Genomic DNA, 21,992 nt, shown 5'->3' on the forward strand with positions numbered 1-21,992 from the left:
AGTTGGTGACCTCCTGCCCCAAGATAAGAGTATAGGAACAGGAACAACCTTTTATGGTCAAGAGTACCGGAACAGGAATAACTGTTTATGGTCATGGATGTCAACTTACGTGTATAAGCTGACGTGCTTGGATTCCTGGGGAAGGGGGGAGAGGGTGCCTGGAGGATATATATACTGCATGAAATTTCTCATTTCATTGGACTTGCTGTGAGCTGACCACACAAGTGCCTTCTGCTATCCGGAGAGCAGAATAAACTCTTTCTCTGAATCAACCTTGGTGTCATTTGACTTCCTTCCTCCCTCCCCACCCGTCGGTAAAGTCTAATAAGGCTACACTACAACTACAGCCCACCCTGTGACTGGGTAAGCAGCCACTGCTGTACTTCTAGAGAGAAAGTGCCGGTATTCTTCCCGGCCTCCACTTCCCACGACCTCCAAGGCTTGAAATCCAGTGTCCCATCAGTACAAGGGCTTCCGCTTGAGGAGAACTTCCTCTCTCCTGCCAATCTGCTCTGGGGGACTGGACAAACCCCTAAAACAGATTTAGGGAGGGGATGGGGAAGTCAAGTGGGAGAAGTCTGGCTGCACAAAAAGAAATCCTTGGGCTGACAGGATGGTTACTTAGCACTGTACTAGATAGAACTGAAAGCCTTCCATAGCGAAGTGACTCAGAAGGGAAAGAGAGTAGAGGCTAAGGCTACAACTGCTCAATAATCAGTGACAAGGCATAATCTACCTCAAACACAGTATACATACAAATGCAACCTTACTTGCCCTATACTATAAAAAAGATGAGATTATTCCCTTCACAGGGAAAGTATATGTGGCAAAGTATATGTGGGGAGCTAAAATGAACCAAAAACCTGTGCCAGAAGAAAGCCTGAATCATTATTTGGCTAGATCTCCCTGATAGCTCAGTCAACAGAGCAGGAGACTCTTAATCTCAAGGCCGTGGGTTATTATTATTTGAATTTATATACCGCCCCATACCCAGAGGTCTCAGGGCGGTTCACAGAACAAAAGCAAAATATAAAACCACAAAATATATACAGTGGTACCTTGGTTTTCGAACGTACTCCATTCTGGAAGACTGTTCCAAACGTTCGAAAACCAAAACCTCAAGAGCCGACAGCTAGGTCTCAGGATCCTACACTCAGTGGAAGCCGCATGGCGTGTTCAATTTCCGAGGCGGGTTCGAAAACTGAAGCATTTAATTCCGGGTTTACAGCATTCGAAAACCAAAATGTTCGTCAACAAAGATGTTCAAAAACCGAGGTACCACTGTAATCAGTGCAACCCATTAACTTCCCCCCCCAACCCCCACATTTTAAAAGGGCATAGGTTCCAGCCCTCATGTTGGACAAAAGAATCCTGCAAGGGGTTGAAACAGATAAAATTTGTTTTCCATGCAAATCTACAATTCTATGAACCATAGAGATTAATTTACCAGACTAAAAGGTTCGTGTGCAGTAGTATACTCACTAGCTTCAACCTGGAAAAGTGGCTTTATTCCTACTCATATGTACATTTTACATTTTTTTTGTGTTTTACATTTGGACCAGATGACCCTGTGGGTCCTTTCCAACTCTACAATTGTATACAGTCGTACCTTGAAACCCGAAAACCTTGGTTTTCGGACATTTTGGCTCCTGAATGCCACAAACTAGTGAGTGTTCTGGTTTGCGGATGTTCTTTGGAACTGGAACGTCCAACAGGGTTTCCGCAGCTTCAGATTGGCTGCAGGACCTACCTGCAGCCAATCAGAAGCTGTGCTTTGGTTTCAGAACGTTTTGGAAGTTGAACGGACTTCCGGAATGGATTCCGTTCAACTTCCAAGGTACGACTGTACTTCGGGTTTCTACATTAGTTCCTTATAAGAGTCTGAGAAGTAAAAGGCAGAAGGCCTGCCATTTCAAGGGTTAAGGGTATAATTTACGGGAATTTAGGACAACTGTTAATACTGAATGCTATTTTTATTTCATAGGGACGCTGGTGGCGCTGTGGGTAAAACCTCAGCGCCTAGGACTTGCCGATCGCATGGTCGGCGGTTCGAATCCCCGCGGCGGGGTGAGCTCCCATCTTTCGGTCCCAGCTCCTGCCCACCTAGCAGTTCGAAAGCACCCCTAAGTGCAAGTAGATAAATAGGTACCGCTTTATAGCGGGAAGGTAAACGGCGTTCCGTGTGCTGCACTGGCTCGCCAGAGCAGCGATGTCACGCTGGCCACGTGACCCGGAAGTGTGTCCGGACAGCGCTGACCCCCGGCCTCTTAAGTGAGATGGGCGCACAACCCTAGAGTCGGACACGACTGGCCCGTACGGGCAGGGGTACCTTTACCTTTTTTTATTTTTATTTCATACATGCTTCATGGAGCTTATGAGTTACAAAATTATGTAAATTGTTATTAATTTCTTATTTGTCCTTCACCATGAATACCAAGGGCAGGTTACAACTGTGTAAAAGCAATGATAAAAATCAGTTTTAAAAATTTATGATCAGAAGAATAGGGTGGGTCTGGGGAAAAGGCAACTTGTTCCAACCTTGTAGCGGTTCACACTAACTTGCAGTAAGTATGAATCATACACTTCCCTATATGGACTGGAACTGACCTGAATCCAGAGGCATATTGAACCAGTTGTCAGCCTTTACCAGCCTAAAAGGCTGCAGCTTTGATATGACAACATACAACCCCCGGAAGCCAAACACTACCCTACATAAAAAGATTTAAAAATTGTCCAGTAGCACCTTAAAGGTAAAGGTACCCCTGCCCGTACGGGCCAGTCTTGACAGACTCTAGGGTTGTGCGCCCATCTCACTCAAGAGGCCGGGGGCCAGCGCTGCCCGCAGACACTTCCAGGTCACGTGGCCAGCGTAACATCGCTGCTCTGGTGAGCCAGAGCCGCACACGGAAACGCCGTTTACCTTCCCGCTGGTAAGCGGTCCCTATTTATCTACTTGCACCCGGAGGTACTTTCGAACTGCTAGGTTGGCAGGCACTGGGACCGAACGACAGAAGCGCACCCCGCCGCGGGGATTTGAACCGCCGACCATGCGATCAGCAAGTCCTAGGCACTGAGGTTTTACCCACAGCGCCACCCGCGTCCCACAGTAGCACCTTAGAGACCAAATAAGTTTGTTCTGACGAAAGCTTATACCCAGAACAAAGTAAGTTGGTCTCTAAGGTGCTACTGGACAATTTTTAAATCTTTTTATTTCGACTACTTCAGACCAACATGGCTACCTACCTGAAACTACCCTACATAGTGCAGTATCTTCATTTGTTATGACTACATGCAGAAACATGGAATACCACCCAGTGAAACAAGGAATCTGAAGATATTACAGAAAGATGGGGGCTCAGGGAAGGGCAGTTGGAAGTCTGTCTAGATAATCAACGACAGGAGGACTAAAAATAGGTTTCTTGGAGGTGGCAAAAATCAGATGTGTTGGCAGAAGAAACAGATTTGTACCATGCATCATGAACATGCCCATGATACAGAAATCCTGGGAAGGGTTGTAAGGAATTCTACATCCTCTGTCCCTAGCGTGCTACTCGCTCCAATTTTTCCACTTCTCCACTCCACTGCCTATAATCTATGACAAGACATGAACCACAAGAATACAAAGTGGAGGAAGGTGGGGAAGGAAGCATGCAAAACTAATTGTTTAAGAAGTTACGTAATCTATCCTGCACAGAAGTTTGATTTATCAGCACAAGATTCTTTCCACCACCAGATTAATATGTATTTATGGCTCTATCACAGGAGACCAGGGCCCTGTGGGACTTGACATCCTTCCACAGGGCTTGCAAGACGGAGCTGTTCCACCTGGCCTTCGGTCTAAGCCGTTTGCCCCCCCCCCCTCTATGGGACCCTGTAAGTTACCTCTTTAGTCCTTTTATCGGCTCATGTGGGACCAACATGGATAGCTGACCTATGGTTGTAATTCGTGGGCAGTCATTTAATTTTATCCTGATTCTAATTTTTAAGCTGCATTTTAATTGTTTGTTTTAATGTACAGTGGTACCTCACAAGACGAATGCCTCGGAAGACGAAAAACTCGCAAGACGAAAGAGTTTTTCATTTTCTGAGTTGCTTCGCAAGACAGATTTCCCTATGGGCTTGCTTCGCAAGACAAAACGTCTTGCACCTTTTTTTTTTTAACCGCCAATGCATTCCTATGGGAAACCGTCAATACACATTGGTGCTTCGCAAGACGAAAAACTCACAGAACGAAAAAACTCGCAGAACGAATTAACTTGACTTGCGAGGCACCACTGTATTTGATATTAGCCGCCCTGATTCCGGTCTTGGCCAGGGAGGGCGTGGAATAAATATTTAATTACTTATTTACTTATGTTCATGTGCCTACTAACAGCCATTTTTCAGAGTTCCCACTTGGCCCTTGAAAACGGCATCCAACGTGGAGATATCCAGGTACAGATGGGCTTCTCCCATGGCCTACCACTGAGTTCACCAGGCAGCTTTCATTTCCACCCAATGTTGCCCCTAAATGTACCAATGTTAATAGCTAATAGCCATTCACATTAATTTATATTTTCCTATGTCATGCCACACTTGCAGACAATAGCTTACAGTCAAAACCTCCTAAGTTATTTGGCTCGCACTGAGAGAGCAACTAGATTTGAAAGTTTTGCTTCTATTTTTTAATCACAATGAAGTTAAATTCCATCACAACTGCTATGTTAGCTGCAAAATTTGGCCATCACTCTGACATGGGTGGCCCAAACTCCACTAAAGTCACTCCACAAAGGGCCCTCCACAGAGATGGAATTTCTTCTTTACCCTGTATTATGCAAACCCTCTCTTCACGCTTGACTGACAGGCACTACAATCCTTTTTCACAGGTTTAAGTTGTGAAAGAATGGTTTCAGCTTGCTATTCACATGGGAGCACAAATGATTAGGCTGACTTATTTCAATGGATGCATGCACACTTAACATTGTTAGATTTTGACACAAATTGCACCTATGCAAATCAGATCAATCTTACCACTCCTGGTATATGTACCACAATAGAGCCAAAGTTGGAAAAAACCAAGTGGCAGTTTGTTACCGTATTGCCCTGAATATAAGCCTCACTCCCCCCCCCAAAAAAATTCTGACCGTGAGAAGTTAAAGTGCGGCTTAAATTTGCGACCTTACAAAAATGGGCTTTTATGGTATCATTGCTGAAACAGACATACAGTAAAACGGAACAGGTGTGAGTGCCTGCGGAATTTTAAGGGAGCGGCTTATTTTCGGGTATTGTCACTCCTCCCCCCCCCTTTGAATTTTAAAGGTGCAGCTTATATTCAGGTATGACATATTTGGGCCAACAAGGTACATGCAACAAGGGCAAATTCATATGGCCATATATTAAGATAATGGCAACTATTGATTGCATGACATGTGGTGAATTTCTAGCCAGGAAAAGATCCTTCTGCCTTTTTTTCTCCACTCCCCACCTTTATTCCATTATATAACTAAAGGCAGTGCACACCCGAACACTGATTAGGCTCAGACCTGCTAACTTCAGCATAGTGGGACATCATGTGTTAAATTCACTATCAAAAGATGTGGTGACGGCTTTAGAAAGGATTAAATTCATGAAGATAGGCCAATGACTCTTAAAAATGGAAGCTAAATGGAACCACCCTGTTCCAATGCAATGCACCTCTAAATATCTGGGGAGAAACCACCAAGGAGGGAGCCCTGCCTTCATGCCGTCTGTGAGCTACTCAAAACGCAAGCAGCTGCTGTTATTAAAAGAATGCTGAATTAGATAAAAATATAGCTCTTATCCTGATCCTATAGCTGATCCTATAAGGGATCAGCTACCGCTAATGTGATATGGTGGTTGTCAACAGAGGTTAAGTTCAGCACAGGGTAAACATCACCTCAACAGATCACATAAAATTCCCTCTGTTGCTAGCAATAAGTGAACTCAAACATTCTTGCTAAAGGCTCTTGGGCTTAATATGCATATTTTAATTCTAAACAGCTGCGATCTATCAGGAATGCTTGAGGAATTAGTCATTTAAATTCAATAAAATGGAGCCTTCAAATTTCTAGCAAAAATGAACAGCAAATTAATACTAAATTGGCAGCTATGTGGCTTGCTTTAGGTATTCTATTTTGTTTAGATGGTGTCTGCAACATATGCCTAGTATGATCAAAAGGTATCTGCAGGTATGTTTTGTCAATCTTCAAAAACATGAGACAAAGCAGGATTTTGATTCTGAATTTTATTTTTAGCAGGATGCATTACTAATGGAAGATGCCACCATTAGAAGATATGGTCCATGCTCCTCACCTGAAACAAAAGCTAGATAGATGTTAAAGAAGCTGGATTAAAAAAATATATCTATAAGACAATACTTACCCACATGAAGGTTAGAGGAACCTTAATGAACAATGTTTGGGTTTGTTCTACTTTGTAACAAATTATTGCTGTTATGTTTAAGGCACAATTAATCTTAGGAAGGGGTCATTATGTACTGCGGATCTAATTTTAAACTATTAAACCAAAACAGAAATTGTCAGTATAGATGCAACTCTTATAAATAGCTCTCCGCTAAAACTAACATTGTTACTTCCCTAACTGAAGGAAAAAAAGCAAGTATGCACATAACCCAACATTACAAACTACCTTAATTTAGGTAATATCCTAATGCTATTCCACTACCACCCCTCAAAAAACAAGCACCACCATAGTAGGAACACAGAGCTGTCATCTAGGGCTGTTGGAACATTCATTAGAATATATTTATATAATAATAATAATAATATACTTCTGAATAATAGTTATCTACATCTGAGGAAAGAAAATTAAAATAAATAATCCTCATTTCATAAACCTGTTTCACCAGCATATAAAATTCAAAAGTCATATGTGTATCCTATTATGATTCACAAATATGCATCTAGCTTAATTCACCAAAAGCTTTCTTGTGCAGACTTGCTAGTGGAGACTATGGGTTGGATCTAGGCTAAGTGAATTCAACTTTGGTCCTACTGAAATCAATGGGAAAAATTAGTCCTAACAAAGTCACATTGTTTTTGGTGGGAACCAAGTGCAACTAAGGCTGCAATCCTAACCTGGGACTGTACCTCCATGGAATTAAATAGGACTTGCATTTGAATAAACATGGTTAGGACTGCACTGTAATGCATTCTGGGAAATAAATCACTGGGAAATTATGCACTAAATATATATACCTAAAATATATCTGCTGATATCAAACATGTCCAAGGAGTCATTTGAAATTTATAAAATGTTAAATGTCAAATCCTCACGCCTATTCCCCCCACCCCCTGGACTGGTATATACAATAAGATTATCGGTAAATACTTAATCATTAAATGGTGAATAAAATTTCAAGTGACAGAAGCCCTCCTAGTCACCTGCTGGAAAGAAAAAGATAGGGGAAAACAGATCTAATACCTAGATCTAAACTTTAAGGGAAGTTTAAACATGGCCAAGCATTTTAATTAAGAAAAGCTAGAGAACAGAACTACCACAACAAAGTCACGCACTTCCAATGTTTGCTCTTTCTCTGAGAGGACTTCTTTTTGGCATCGCAGAAAGTCTGACAACATCCGAGTTAGCTGTTTCCTATCATCTATTTCAGCTGCCAACCTGCCATTGTAATCCGCCAGCAACATACATGCGTCATCTACCATCTTGGAAAGCTGCTCTCCTGATTCTTTGTCTAGAAAGAAAAACAATATTCATAATTCAACACATTATAAATCATCTTGGCAAGCCAAGCCCTAACATTCTGTCATGAGCTACATGTCTGCCAATGGTACTACTTCCCTTACCTGTTATTCTGTCAAGCAGGGACACGTCTTGAACCTCTACAGGTAATGAGGCTATTCTCTGATGAACTGCTGCATCCCCAGAGGCTGCATTTTCTAACTCTTGCAATGCTCTTATGAGATCTGCAGTCTATGAGGAAGAAAGCATACTTTAAAAAACAACCAAGTATCAGCATATAATGCAACAGGACCAGAGACAAGAACCTAAAGCACTGATTTTTCTTCTTTAGACAGTGGGACCTGCATCAAAATATTGCAGCGTGGAGTGCTCCTATTGAGGGTTCCATCAAACCAGCCACTGCTTTTTCCTGGATGCTCCATGTCATGGCAGGTTTTCTTTCCCAGACAGACAGCATTCTGTGGTTACTGAATATGTTTAGTCCTTATTAGGTTGGTTTTGGTGCCCACCCCGCACTTAGGCTATTTCCTTGAAACATTTTTGTGCACTACTGCAAATCTCAGGGTTCCCCCAAGTTGCAACAGCACTTACAGCCTGAGCATCGGAAACAAAGGAAACAATGATGACCTCTGTGAGAACATAACATTTTAATACAAATTAGACTAAACATTTCCCTACAACCGTGTGGACTCCTGCTTCTCCATTTTCCCTAGATCTATTTGTCCATGGCAAGAACCTATTTTGACAATACCCAGGATTAACAGATATTGATTTGAAAGTAAATCTTCTTCTCCTAAGAATTTCAGCTCCAAGCAACTTACTACTATTCATCTTTTCAAATGTTTTAAGGACTGTACTATTCACAAGATGGATACTATCTAAACTACTGCAAAGGCTTCATACATTATTTATCATGCTTTTTGCTGAAAGGTTAAAAACATTTTGCCCTATGAATTTATAACACGGTAGTGTGACGAAACATTCTCCCTGCCCCCCATATCCAGACTCATTTCTGTACAATACACATATTAGATGGGCAATATTGCAACAATATCCATCTATGCAGCAAAGCTCTATACAAGGCAGTTATTCAATACCGGCAATTATATTGGAGGAAAGCTTCATACTGAAGGAGCAAAGATTATTACTAGCCACTTCTACCCAGACTGTCACCATAGCAGCAAAATGTGCCCACATGCAGTCCCTTTCAGGATACATTTCTAAATCTACCACCCAAATGGGTAGGATCAGCCTGTCAATCACCTGCTATCATAATGTCAGTTGGCTGACACCTGTCAACATGGAAAGAAGGATACTATAACTGCCAATCAGAGGTCACAGGGAGCCCCTTTTAAGTTGAGCATTTCTCCCTCTGGAGGGGAGGCAACTTGGATTCAAAGTCCTTCTCGTAGCACTGGTTGTTGGTTTTTTTGCAATTGCTACACGGGTCAAAATGGGAACTGTACCAGACATAATTAGGCTCAGGGGCTGGAGATTCCACACACCTGCTTTAAAAAAACCAAATCAAATGTTTGGAGATAGTAAATCCAACACTTGGAAGCAACACTCCAGCTACGTTTTCACTTTCACAGATTATTTCTACCTGTGGAGGGTCACATGGAGAGCTTTGTGTTGAGCAATTATTGTCTTCCACATTTATCTGTTCATATGGGCGTTTTCTTGGGTTTTTATCGCCATCTAGAAATTAGAGAGAATAAAATTAGAGACATAAAAAATCTGCTGGAAAGATATGTGAACCAGAAAAAGTAAAGTTGTACGAGCTGAAATTTACTTACACAAAGCCTGCCTAAGCTGTTCCAATACATCATTTTCATAAACAGATCTTTCTTCCCAAATTGACAGCACTCGACCCAGGTGCTTCTTACAACTCTCATCAGTCTCGCTGTGGTAGGGAGAAAAAGCAAATACAGCACTAATACATGGCAAGGTAAGGCAGAGTTAACAGATACCGGAATTCAAACCAAACCATGTATGAAATTTCAAGTCACCACATCCCAATAGAATGTTGGGGTAGTTAAACAGCTGAATGTTCAGCTAGGTAGACAGAATTCATCTCCCAATTTACTAAGATACAACAATCCTGCTGAAATAGCTCACTAAAACTTGTAAAGCATGATAAGACCAACCACTCTGTGGCTTTCGGGGGGGGGGGTATTCTCATAAAGGTGTAGAGAGAGAAAAAAAGTATCTCCAAAAAACTTTTCTACTAAGCAACACTTCACAAGAAATTGAAAGCATCATACCCTCCTGATACACAGAACTGAACAGTTCCTTGATTACTTGTTACCAATCTAAATATTTGTGGCCATGATACTAGATCTGTGTAAACAAAGTTTAAACTGAAATCCCCATATTAATGTATTCTTTTGATTTGTTTGGAAACAGTTGTAAGACAATCTTACTCAGCTACGAGTGATTGCCAAAGAAGTAGTAACAGCTAAAACATTCCTCTTTCCTACATGGGGAATTATAAACCTATATCCTGTCAATACAACAATATTTTTTTTGATATTCAATTCATACATGCTCCACTTATACAGAGTTACATTCAAGTTTGTTACAACTACTGCTCAACACAAAAGACTCACCATGACATCTCATTCCTATAAGCCAATGGTGACACTAACGGAGACTAATTTGTGAGCCTTGTCATCAAAATTCATTTCAATATTCTAATTAACTTACTATGTATGATATTGTTAGACGGCTTTGCAAACCATTTTTCTACTACTGCTTTTTTGTATGGAAAAAAATCCACTTTTACAAATGCTATCTTTCATTGCCTTGATTAGAAACATAATGAATGAATAAAACACATATTGAAGTGGACAACTGGAGCTAAATACACAGTAATACTCAAATCTAAAGTCAATTAACTTTTTTCAGGTTATTATCGCAGCAAAGTACATCTGTTATTCATGCCACTTTTGCGGTATGCTAAAAATCAACAAACAGTTTTCAGCAGTTTCATCCCCTCAAAAAATCTAATAAAAGGGGAGTGTACGGTATTGAGTTGCTGTAATAAATATTCCCAAATATTCCAATAAAAATAATTTCCATGGGGTTGGGGAAGAGAACAATTGTACCTGGAAACATGTTTGAAGGCCTCAACTATGACTGGTGCGAAGTCTTTTGTAAATTCAGGTCCTTTTCTTTTGCTGTTCTGAATTACATCATTGGCCAGATACAAGAATGTAAGCTTCCTGTTCGGTTTTGCTGAAAAAAAGAAAAGAAAGGGCGGGGGAGAGGGATGTTATAACAATACTGAAGCAAATGACAATAAGGATTTTCCCAATGTTAGTAGCAGTGATGTGGGGTGGATTTTCCCCCTAGTGCTTTATTTTTCTTATACGTTTGTAAGTTCATTAACAATGAATGGATGCCAATTGCAAATATAGCATTAGATGAGCTTGGCAGTTTCAACAGGGGAAATATGAGGTATGAGAAAGTTTTCTACTGCAAACTGAAAATTTTGTAATATGTTTTATCCTAATTTGCATATGAAAATATTTCAGTTCATTAATTTCCAGAAACTTCACATCATTGATTCGTAATTATAACCCTGCTTCCATATGAAACAGGAACTTCTGCACAGCTACCCTCTGAACTTTATAAGTAAGCAAAGATTTAAAAACAGGTACACAAATAAGGATCCTAATCCAACATAATAGCTTTGGGCACACACTGTGCTGACTTCCTTGACTTACCCATACATAAAATAAATGAATTAACCTACCCCTAGTACCTTTAACAAGTGTGTTACATGTGGCATTAAGGTTAGTTTTTTCTTAATGTACTCATGTGGAATATTTAAAAGCTTATTACTGACCAATGCAATTGTATTTATTTGAGACATTTATCCATCTATCATCTGTGTGTTTTATTTTTACAGCACCCAATGAGGACAAACAGCTCTCTCATCGGAGGTAGTTCCGCAGCTGAAATGCTACTACAAGAATGATTACACATGCCCCATGTCTCAGCCAACATACACCATGTTCACTGTAGGGGTAAAAGTGAACACAGTGTGTTTGTGATTCGAATTGTCAAAGGCTCTGGGGTGTCCCTTCCTTAGGATCTGATGTGCAGATTAGCTCTCTTAAGGTGTATCAGAAACCTCAGTTTCTGTGTGAGAAATAGTCTAAGGCCATATTTTTCTCTGCACTTTGTGCTGAGCTTCAAAATGCACGAACAACCAGTATTCCAACTGCCAACACAATCCAGGCTACCACATTTTGCAGCAATTAAAGTTTCGGAAACACCATTAAAATCAGCCCCAAATACAGCATATTACAGTAGTCTAGTAGTGCAACGCCAATCAAGAGAAGTGTACACCTCCACTCAGTCTGGCTGGCTTTGCAGCCCCCACTGACTCCATTTTATCTGAAATATGTTCCATCTTGTTCACCCTCACCCAGTACAAACAACTTTCATAGGCCTGTTCAAAAGTTCCACAAGCTCCTAGAGATTTCTACATGGGAAAGAGAAGTTTAGGTACATGTAAATGGCTTGAAGTTGACAGCACAGCCCAAACCATCAGATGACCTCCTTCAGCAGTTTATTATAGATCAGAGGTGAGGAACACTTTGGCTCCATACATACCTACATCATTTTATTTGTATGCCGCCTTTCCATGTTCGCAGTGCTTTACAATGTGAAAAAATACACAATTACAAACATAACAAAAGTGGTCATAAACAATAAATAAAACATCAGAAAGTACACAACCCAACAGAACAATGTCCTTGTAAACACTAAGAACTAAAATAAAGATCTTAAAAAATTAATAATAAAAACAATAACCACTGCCCCTTACAACAATACCTCAGCCCAAGAGTCTGATCAGAAACCTCAGCTTTTGTAGCTGGAGTCAGTCCAGCCACTGCCCTCTCAGGCCAGGTGGAAAAATGCCTGCAATGCAGGGAGCATGTCTTCCAGAACTCACAGTCACAATCACATGCCATTATGACTTCACATGATTGGTAGCTGGGTTTTCCTGCCCTGTCAACATCGCTTGTGTGGAGTCCCAAAGCAGTTGGCTGTCATGCAAGGGGAGTTGTCAGCTTTATACTTTGCAAGGCATCCCACACTTCTTTAAACTCCTGGTTCCAGAAGTTTAAAGGGGAAGTGTGAGGACACTTGCAAAGGGCAGTACTCAGCCATTGGGAGTGTGCCTCTCCCCACTCTTACCTGCCCCACATCTGACGTCATGAGTAGAGAAGGCCTGGGGGGAAAGTGGGGAAATTGGGGGGGGGGAGGTGTTTCCCCACCCTCCCCCCTGAAAAAAGGCTGGGGGGGGAAGAACCTGGTCCCCCCCCCAATTCCCCCCCCCCAGGTCTTCCCATGTTTGATCCATGTGGCCCATGTTTGACCTGTGGCCGAGAAGCTCCTTGTGCCTGCCTGATATAGATGATTGTGCCTCCTAAACTCAGATTTATACCATGGCTGATGATACTGAAAGCTACCAAGAGTTCTAGAAAATACAACTGGCTTGGACTCATCCAGTTAATTCCCTAACATATGTATCCATCCTGAAACCAGGTTGGAATCCAGATTATCAGTATCCTCTTTAGAAAAAACCGGGAAAAGCTACCTCATTCTCCAGTAATTTACTCAAAAGGGGAAAGGTTAGAGACTGGACTGTAATTAACCCTGATCACTAGGTCTAAGCTTTAGACTATGGTGGGGAATATTTTTGACTCCCATTGGTCAACTTTGACAGGTGGGAGGGGCAACTCACCTGTCAAAATCCCTTGCCCTTTGTGAGCTTCCCTGCACTACTTCTTTCCATCCCCCATATCAGAGGTGAAAGGGGGAAGTGAGGGGACACTCACAAACTCCTTTCCATTCCAACATGCTTAGATGGTGTCTTGGCTACACCCAACTCTGTTAAAACTACAGTATGCCAGTTAGTGCAAACGTGAGTGTATTTATCTGCAAAATATAAAGCAGACTGTGAAGCAGGCTTTCAATGGTTCCTTCACTTCATTCCCCAGATCCCTATCAATACAGCCCCTCACCTAAACAATAAAAATAAATCACAGCCAGCAGTTAAAATTTGCGGCATAAGAGACGTACAAGAATCTGGGGGAAATATAAAATTTTTCACCAGATGTTGAAAAGAGAACAGAGATTACAAAAGTCTCTCATAGAAAGGATTATCTGAGTTATAATTCAGTGTATTCAGACTTTTCATTCTCTCTCTTATTGTTCTCTTAAACAAGAGGATGGTGCCCTCCAGACTCCTCAACCAAGCCCTTGGCACTCTCAGAAGGCCAGACCATGTCCGCAGGCTACTACCCGCACCGGCTGTACTTTACACCCTCCAGAGAAACACTCTTTAAGAGTGAATATTCAATACCTTAAGAGAGGTGTGGATTGTATATTGCGTGTCCAAGCTTGTTTACATAAAAGTTTCTATTTTCCAACCCTTGTAGGAGGAGATGGGATGTTCTGCACTCTTTTTTGCTCCACACAGAAACCAATAGGTGCCAAGGAAAAGAAGCATCCTCCTCCATACCCAGCACAGAGTAGCCGACCACACTGGATAGTAACATGTTTGAGGCAAATAACCTTTGTGAAGCTTATTTACAAGGCTGCCCTGAAGAATACCAATGCAAACGTCACACTGAATATAACTGGGGCGGGGGGATGAGTGCAACCACAGTAATAAACATATTTCCAGCATCCTGCCCATGACTAGAAGAAGCAGAATAAGATCAGCAACTATATGCAAATTCATTTATTTTATATAGCAAAATTCTGCTTGTTTTGACAGCTCTACTTTACTTACTTCGCCAAACCTTTATTAGGCATTACAAATATATTCCATCATAAAAACATCCATATGTAAAAGTTAAAAATATATACATTTAAAATATATAATAACAAGGAATTCATTGGGATTTCTTCCCGCTAAATAGTGCCATTCACTACTCTAAGATATACTATTGACAAAAACTTAGGACCCTTGCAGTTACTTCCAGGTTAACGTCAGACAGATAAAATCTGATATTTTCACTGTGCCATGATATTACACTTCCTCAAAAAGGGGATAGCACACATCTGTGTAGCTAGTTGTACAATGGACAGTAGAATAGAATATGTTCTACAGTGTGTGGCACATTCAAAGAACATCTGCAATGTCTATTATTTCTGGAAATGTTTAAATGTCTGCCCTTGAAAAAGCTGAGGAGAAAATGTTCAGTTAGGCTAATGTAAAGGCTGGACTGGAATTATTTATTTTGAAATATAAGTAATCCTGTTGCATTTAATCCATATAACTAGGGGAAGCAAATTTTATTTACAGCTGACTCGGTGTTTTGTTGTTCAATGTCCCTTAATCTGGTTTGACTATTGCGATAAATATATTGCTCATTTGAATTATACAACAGTTCCAAGTCAATACCAATAGATCTAATTCTGCTATGTAAGAGTTGGAACCATCTGGATTTATAAGAGTCCTTTAGTAAGTCAGAAAGCAGACTCAAAGGCTGGCAATGAAAATGGCAACGCAAATAGTATTTTATAGTGCTAGCCCATACCCAATATTCCATTGTCTGTATACCTAGTTCTGAACGCATTGTCTCATACTTGATTGAACTTGGGAGCCCCAGGATATGTCTCAAGAAACTTGAGTGTATCTTATCTAAATGACTATTATATGCTTGTATCTATATTGGGATCTCAAAATGTAGCTGGGACAACACTTTGGTTTGAAAAATCTGAATAGTAGCTGGTATAAATTGGTTATCTTTCTGAAAATAAAAGTGAGCTACTGCTGGGGAGGTACACTTTGCCTGTTTTATAGCACTTGTGCGATGGTTGGATCAACCTGAGTTGCTCTGGGGAAAAAATCCCACAATATCTGTGCATCTTGACTTGCTGGATTTCTTATCCTCTTATTTTCCATTTCTGTAATTTCCGGGAATTAGAGAAGACCAGATTTTTTGTCTTCTCATAACTTATTGAAGGTTTATTGGTTTCACAATAGAAAACCAGGGACAGTAAAAGACGTTTCAGATCTATCCTCATCAGTGATAATAAGGCTGCATCATCCGCATACCGTCGTACCTTGGATCTCAAACACCTTGGCTCCTGAACAAACCAGATCCTGAACAATCAAAACCCAGAAGTGAGTGTTCCAGTTTTCGAACTATTTTCAGAAGCCTGGCACGGCTTCTGCAGCTTCTGATTGGATGCAGGATATTCCTGCAGCCAATCAGATGCTGCAACTTGGTTTTTGAACGGTTCCGGGAGTCAAATGGTGAAACGGACTCCCGGAATGCATTCTGTTTGATAACCAAGTTATGACTGTACAATAAAAGTGCAACTGGATTTTGACGGGATGTGATTTTTAAAATTTATTTTTTTATGTGCTCTGGAAGATCTGAAAAAAATAAATAAAAAAGAAAAGGGACAAGAATACACCCATTTTGTATTTGGGATGTCGGAATTGAGGTGACCTTTGGCACTGAGTTTGATTTGGCAGATGTCGAAAAAATACAAATTCTGTATTGAGATCAGCAAGCGTTGGATTCCTAACTCTAAAAGCTTTTGACAACGCTTAAGAATCCAAATGCAGAAGTTAGTAACTGTAAAATCATAACTATTAGATAAAAGTTTCTACCCTGCATGATGGTTGTTAAAAAAATCTGAATTATGTACCAAATTCTGCTGAAAAGATAGAATCAACTAATTAGTGGTAAACTTACATTCCAGCCTAATTATGATTCTAATTACCTAGGCCATACATTTTTTCCCAGAGAAGCCAAGCCCCTTTATTTGCTTCCCTGCCCCTCCAAGGCTCAGTGCAGATGCATGTTCAGATCTAGAAAACCCCTCAGGCTTCTGTGATCCTCCTACTTGAACTTTCTTTCCCTCATCAGCACTAACCATGGCTACCATTCTGTCTGCACCAACTGAATGTTAGCCATAATTCCTCTGGGATGGGGACATACACTTGATCACTTAACTCTGTGATAACTATGCACTTAGACTCTGAGAAAATACAAGGAAACTATTCAAAGGCCACATTGTATCAACATATAATGAGCTGTATATTGAAAAATTCTGCAAAATTGATGACTGAGGAACTGATACTTCCTTCAGTGCAAAATTAATTAGCCAACAATCACTCTAGGAGGAATTAACAGTTTCACAGTCCTAGCAACATATCATACAACAGGTTTGTTGTGACTGTTTAAGCCATTGTGTTAGTCATTACAGAAGAATATTAACTGGCTGTTGAGCTAACATCAACACATATATATTATGGTTCTATTATCATAAGGCACTATCTTAAAATCACTTGCATTTCCCACAGTGACAATCAGAGGGGGTGGAATGGAGGGGGTGGAATCAGAACTGTCAAATTATTTATTTCACATGCAGGAACTTACACCTGTGTAAGATTGTTGCCCAAGATTAGCATAACTGCTAGAGTGGTAGGAATGTTATAAATTCAATGAAACTAAACTCATGATACACAAGTTCTATTCCTTTCAATGAAACTACCTGAAGTATGACTGTGTCCAGATCCATCCAAGTCATACTCTTTAACAGATAAAGTGCAAAAACTCTTCTGACCTGTGCTGTCTAGCATGTGGGGAGGAGGAATCACTGTCTTTATCCTATCTATTATTTTGCTGTGTCCTGTTGAACTTTAACATTAGATGCAGAAACAAAAACAGAATCCTAATTCCTCAAAGTATTTCTCTCTTTTCCTCAGCAATATCTTTGAAAATTAAAACAAAACAATCTGGCTATTGATCAAATGATGATTTCCTCAGCTAAGTGTTACACTACATAGACTCCATCTTATTAAATAAAAATTGTAGAAATACACCAGGTGAATTCATTTTTAAGAATGAAATATTAATTCAGAGCCAAAGTACTGCAATTTGTATGAACAGCTACTGAAATGTTGATAACTTTTATTTTTCAAGGACCTCCTCTCCTTATATGACCCAGACCCTGCAATCGTCATCTCAGGCCCTTCCCTTTTCTGTATGCCCATACCACAGGAGGTCCAGAGAGTAGCAGAATGGGAATGGGCCTTTTCAATGTTGGCTACCTGCCTGCAGAATGGTCTCCTGGCATCCTCTTTGTCCGGCTTTCGGCACCAGACAGAAACATTTTGTCTGGGCTTCTGGCCCTTAGTTTGAGGGCTTTTCAAATATTTGTTTTTGAAACCCACTAAGTACAAATCTGCACGCACTCACTAAAGGGTAACACTCAGTTATCAACTAGCTTTACACAAGGAAGTTTGGGGTTTTTTTATGAGATGAAGCTGAACATTAAAATTGGTAGAGAAAACTAAGAAGACCTGGTTCACACGAAACACTAAACAAAATCATGGCTTGGCACAGATGACCAAACCAGTGTTCGAAACTCCCATTGTTCGAGGCGCATTTTGTTACAGGGAATTTCATTAGCATGAGCAGTTTCTGAGCTCTGGGTGCAGTACTGAACCTAAAATTTCAGATTAAAACTACAAAGTGGAAGGAAAGGATGACTTTTTTCTGCCTCCCCTAGCTTTCATATCTCTGTTTCTAACACTGGACCAAACATGTAGTTTCATGGAACAAAGGCTATGACTATTGTTCTCCGCCACAGTTCTGCTGCACCAAGCCACACTTTTACTTAGGTGTTGCATCCAAACATAGGCTGCTTGTTTGTCTTGCTCCAAATAATGAAGGATTTTTCTGTGGTTCATTACTGAACCTAACTTTTCCCAGGCCTCCTGCAGGATGACCAAAATTAGATTGAAAGCTTTTGTGTCATCTGAACCCAGCAAACTGTTTTTAATATCAATGATGGCTTGTTTGAAAGCAAGGTACTTCAGGCCATCATTTATGAAGCTGCCACATGCAAACAAAACATTTTTAAAATTAAGCCCACAAAGTTGTGGATAACTGAAATCTGAAGTATAAATTCCCAAACTTCTCATGGCTGCACAGGTGGAGGATTGGAAATAGAACTGGGGAGTGCACAAAGCCAAGGTAAGGTGAATCTAACAAGCAAATAATTATAAATACTCTGGCAAGAGAAAACTTGCCAGATGGTCATTATGATGGTATATTCTGCCTTCAGAAATAAAAGCATTAAGAAAATAAGCACACACTTGGATCAGTTCAGTCCTGGTGATAATTATGAATTACCACAACCCAAATTGAGACACCCACATCAGAAGTACATAAGCAATTCAGATTCAAGGTTACATTTAATAATATATTTATTTTAAATTCTAACAATATTGGGTTTAATTCAACCTAAGTTACTTGCACATACCTCTGAATGAAATAAACTAAGTTAGGTTGGATGCAACCCATAGTCATTATAATGCTAAAATCAAGCTACAGTACTTTTTTATTTAGGAATTCTTAGTTTCAAATATTGAAATAAAACCCTGCAATACAGCTTTTGAAACATATTTATATGAAATACTAAAAATGATTAAAATTAGGTGCCTTTCCAAAAATGCTCTTGGCAACACACAACAGTAATAAATACAATTGTTCCAAGTAATCAAGTAAAATGGAGCAAATGTATAAAATATGGCCCTAATGTAACACACACACTCCAAGGTGCAAGGGGGGATAACTCCAAAGTTGCACTTGACATAAAAAAACTTGCGCCAACAAGAAACATTTTAAAATGATAGCCACATAGTTTTGCCACAATATGGTAGGGCATATGATTGCTAAAGGAAGATGGAAGTGATGCACAAAAACGTACTACAGTTGAACTAAACCCCAAATGGAAGAAAATATAAGAACTAAAAACCCCAGAGGGATAAGTTATTTCATGAGCTTTTCACATCCATTAAAACATGGATAGGCAAACTAAGGCCCGGGGGCCGGATCCAGCCCAATCACCTTCTAAATCCAGAATCAGCGTGTTTTTACATGAGTAGAATGTGTCCTTTTATTTAAAATGCATCTCTGGGTTATTTATGGGTCATAGGAATTTGTTCATTCCCCCCAATATAGTCCGCCCCCCCACAAGGTCTGAGGGACAGTGGAACGGCCCCCTGCTGAAAAATTTGCTGATCCCTGCATTAAAACAAGGTCTGAAGCCAGTATTATATCTATTTCTTTTTGTGAAAATGTATAAAGTAGTTGTTGAGGTGAACCGATTCAGCAGTCCACTGTGACAGCGACAATGTATTTTTAAAATATTGGGATCTGGCCCCTTTTTAGGTTTTAATTATATCACCACCACACTAGAACATTTGCTAGGTGTTCCCAGTCTCAACCTTCTTAATAAAAACATTACCTCAAGTACACTTCATTTTTGGTTGATACTTGGAAGTTTCACGACTGGTTGGCTAGCATAAAATCCAATTCATCTACCGCCTGCAGATTCACTTATACTTCTGATTCTGAGCATCTCAATGAACTTGAGGCAACAGTCTCTCCAGGAATTCCTAGTACTTTGCAAAACTATGGTTGAAATACAAGGAATTCCTAGTTCACATCTAATCTCACCTCACCCTGATCAGGCATCCACATTTCCACCAACCACTGGTTTCACTGGCAAAATTGGTGAGAAAACAAACTTTCCTCTATAGCTTGAAGTTGGGATAACCCCAAAGTAGTGCAGAGTACAATGATAAGAGAAATTCCCACCTATATCTCCAAGCGAGAGCAAGGTTGGGACTAGCTGTTCAGGCAACCAAAGAATTCCAAACACTTCAGTTGTCTACTATTGTATTTTAAGTGTAAGCTTCTCTAGCAACTTCCAAGGGATAATGTTACAGCTGACCATTTTGGCAAGCAGGTGTGGCCAAGGTGTTCAAAGCATCCCAGCTTCACTGTGCCCAAAATAAGCCCAGTTGTCTTCCCTAAATTCGGAGCCACAGATGAGAGCATGAACATTGCCTGAATTCCCACAGAAATGCAATGCCAAGTACAACAATCCTATGTACAGTACATCTGCCTTAAACTGTCTAGGTTACAAGGGTCAGTCAAAATTTGTACCTTTGTAATATTTATGTACCACCATTTAGATCAAGCGATTCAAATTATGTTTAGAAAGTAATAGCATTTTTGTATTGCTACCTGCTGCATAGAGATTGAACTGAATATTGCTCCATTCTTCCCAATCCCCTTCCCCACAATAAAAACATTATAATTAGATATCAGAAAATGGTAATAATAATAATAATAATTTATTATTTATACCCCGCCCATCTGGCTGGGTCCCCCCAGCCACTCTGGGCAGCTTCCAACAAAATGTTGCAAGACCAGCAACAACTGATTTTTTTTTTATCCCCCCCCCATAAAAGACAATCACCTTGACCCACAATGTCATTTCATACCCCCATCAACAGCTGTTATGGAAACCCTCCTTACAAGGGCTCCACACCCTCTTAAATTTTGGGTGGAACCTCCCAGTCTGTCCCTGGAGGGTAAACATGCTTATCTGGGAGTAACATACTGAAATCAGCAATGGCTGAGACTTAACAGACATACAAAGAACCTTGGTGCAGGGTTTCCAAAACTGTTTCAAGCTGTTTTTGGAGTAAAATTCCCATCATCCCTAGCTACCAGACCCAGTGGCTAGGGATGACAGTAGTCCCAAAACAGCCGGAGACCCACTTTTGGGAAGCTGCATGCTCCACTACCAGGGGCAGAAAGCAGACGGGGGCGTGGCTGGCCCCCCCCCATGTGATGTGCATCCTGGGGGCGTGACGCGCGCCCGGCACACGGGGGTGGGGTGGGCGACGTGTGCCCGGGGGCCCCACTGCGATGGCACCCTACTGGAATAGTGGTGCCCGGGACGGTCCGCTCCCTCCACACCCCCATTCCTCCGCCAGTGAGTGTAACCAGCCTTTCTCAACCTTGGCTCGCCAGGTGTGGCTGGACTACAGCACCCATCATTCCAGGCTACCAAGATGGGATGATGCGTTGTAGTCCAACAGCATATAGCAACCCAAAGCCGAGAAAGGCTGGTGTGAGCCTTAATTTAGGATTGTGGTGCACAGTACCTTAACACACCCATAAGTAACAAAAATCTGTATCCCTCTTGACTGTTGTGGTTTACAGAAAGGTTAAGGCAAACCAAGAAAGACTTTAAATCATGCAAAAGTCACAATGCCAAAACAGAGTAAAATGACCTCGCATTTCTAACCCTCTTGGGTGGGGAGGCTCGTCAAAACGGGAATGCGTTCTCGGCAGGCGAGATCTCAAGTAGCAGGCAGTTCCAAAGTACTTCCTAACACGGGAAACGGGGCTCGCCGGGGCTTC

General features: G+C 40.8%; 1 protein-coding gene and 1 long non-coding RNA gene across 5 annotated transcripts in view; one reads left to right on the forward strand and one right to left on the reverse strand.

Moving 5' to 3' along the window:
• The window catches only part of RPRD1A (regulation of nuclear pre-mRNA domain containing 1A), a 35,305-nt gene that overhangs the window by 12,651 nt on the left and 662 nt on the right, over nucleotides 1-21,992 (reverse strand). The window contains exons 2-7 of one of the 3 annotated variants that reach the window (XM_083407862.1): nucleotides 10,827-10,956; nucleotides 9,516-9,622; nucleotides 9,323-9,417; nucleotides 7,824-7,950; nucleotides 7,536-7,711; nucleotides 6,230-6,312 (exon numbers count right to left, since the gene is read on the reverse strand). In XM_083407862.1, the coding sequence (XP_083263988.1) occupies nucleotides 6,286-6,312; nucleotides 7,536-7,711; nucleotides 7,824-7,950; nucleotides 9,323-9,417; nucleotides 9,516-9,622; nucleotides 10,827-10,956 (662 nt within the window). In that variant the 3' untranslated portion in view covers nucleotides 6,230-6,285. Of the gene's footprint in view, nucleotides 1-6,229; nucleotides 6,325-7,535; nucleotides 7,712-7,823; nucleotides 7,951-9,322; nucleotides 9,418-9,515; nucleotides 9,623-10,826; nucleotides 10,957-21,992 lie in introns of those variants that run through there. The other 2 variants (XM_083407861.1, XM_083407860.1) reach the window with 2 other exon arrangements.
• On the forward strand, nucleotides 9,561-14,312 carry LOC310661704. 2 transcript variants are annotated; one of them, XR_014504083.1, is made up of 3 exons: nucleotides 9,561-9,667; nucleotides 11,271-11,744; nucleotides 14,178-14,312. It is a non-coding gene; the product is annotated as an uncharacterized lncRNA (long non-coding RNA). The 2 variants fall into 2 exon arrangements; XR_014504084.1 differs by having other exon boundaries at nucleotides 9,578-9,667; nucleotides 11,633-11,744.

Source organism: Podarcis tiliguerta (assembly GCF_965153285.1).
Source record: "Podarcis tiliguerta genome assembly, chromosome: 13".
NCBI lineage: Eukaryota > Metazoa > Chordata > Lepidosauria > Squamata > Lacertidae > Podarcis > Podarcis tiliguerta.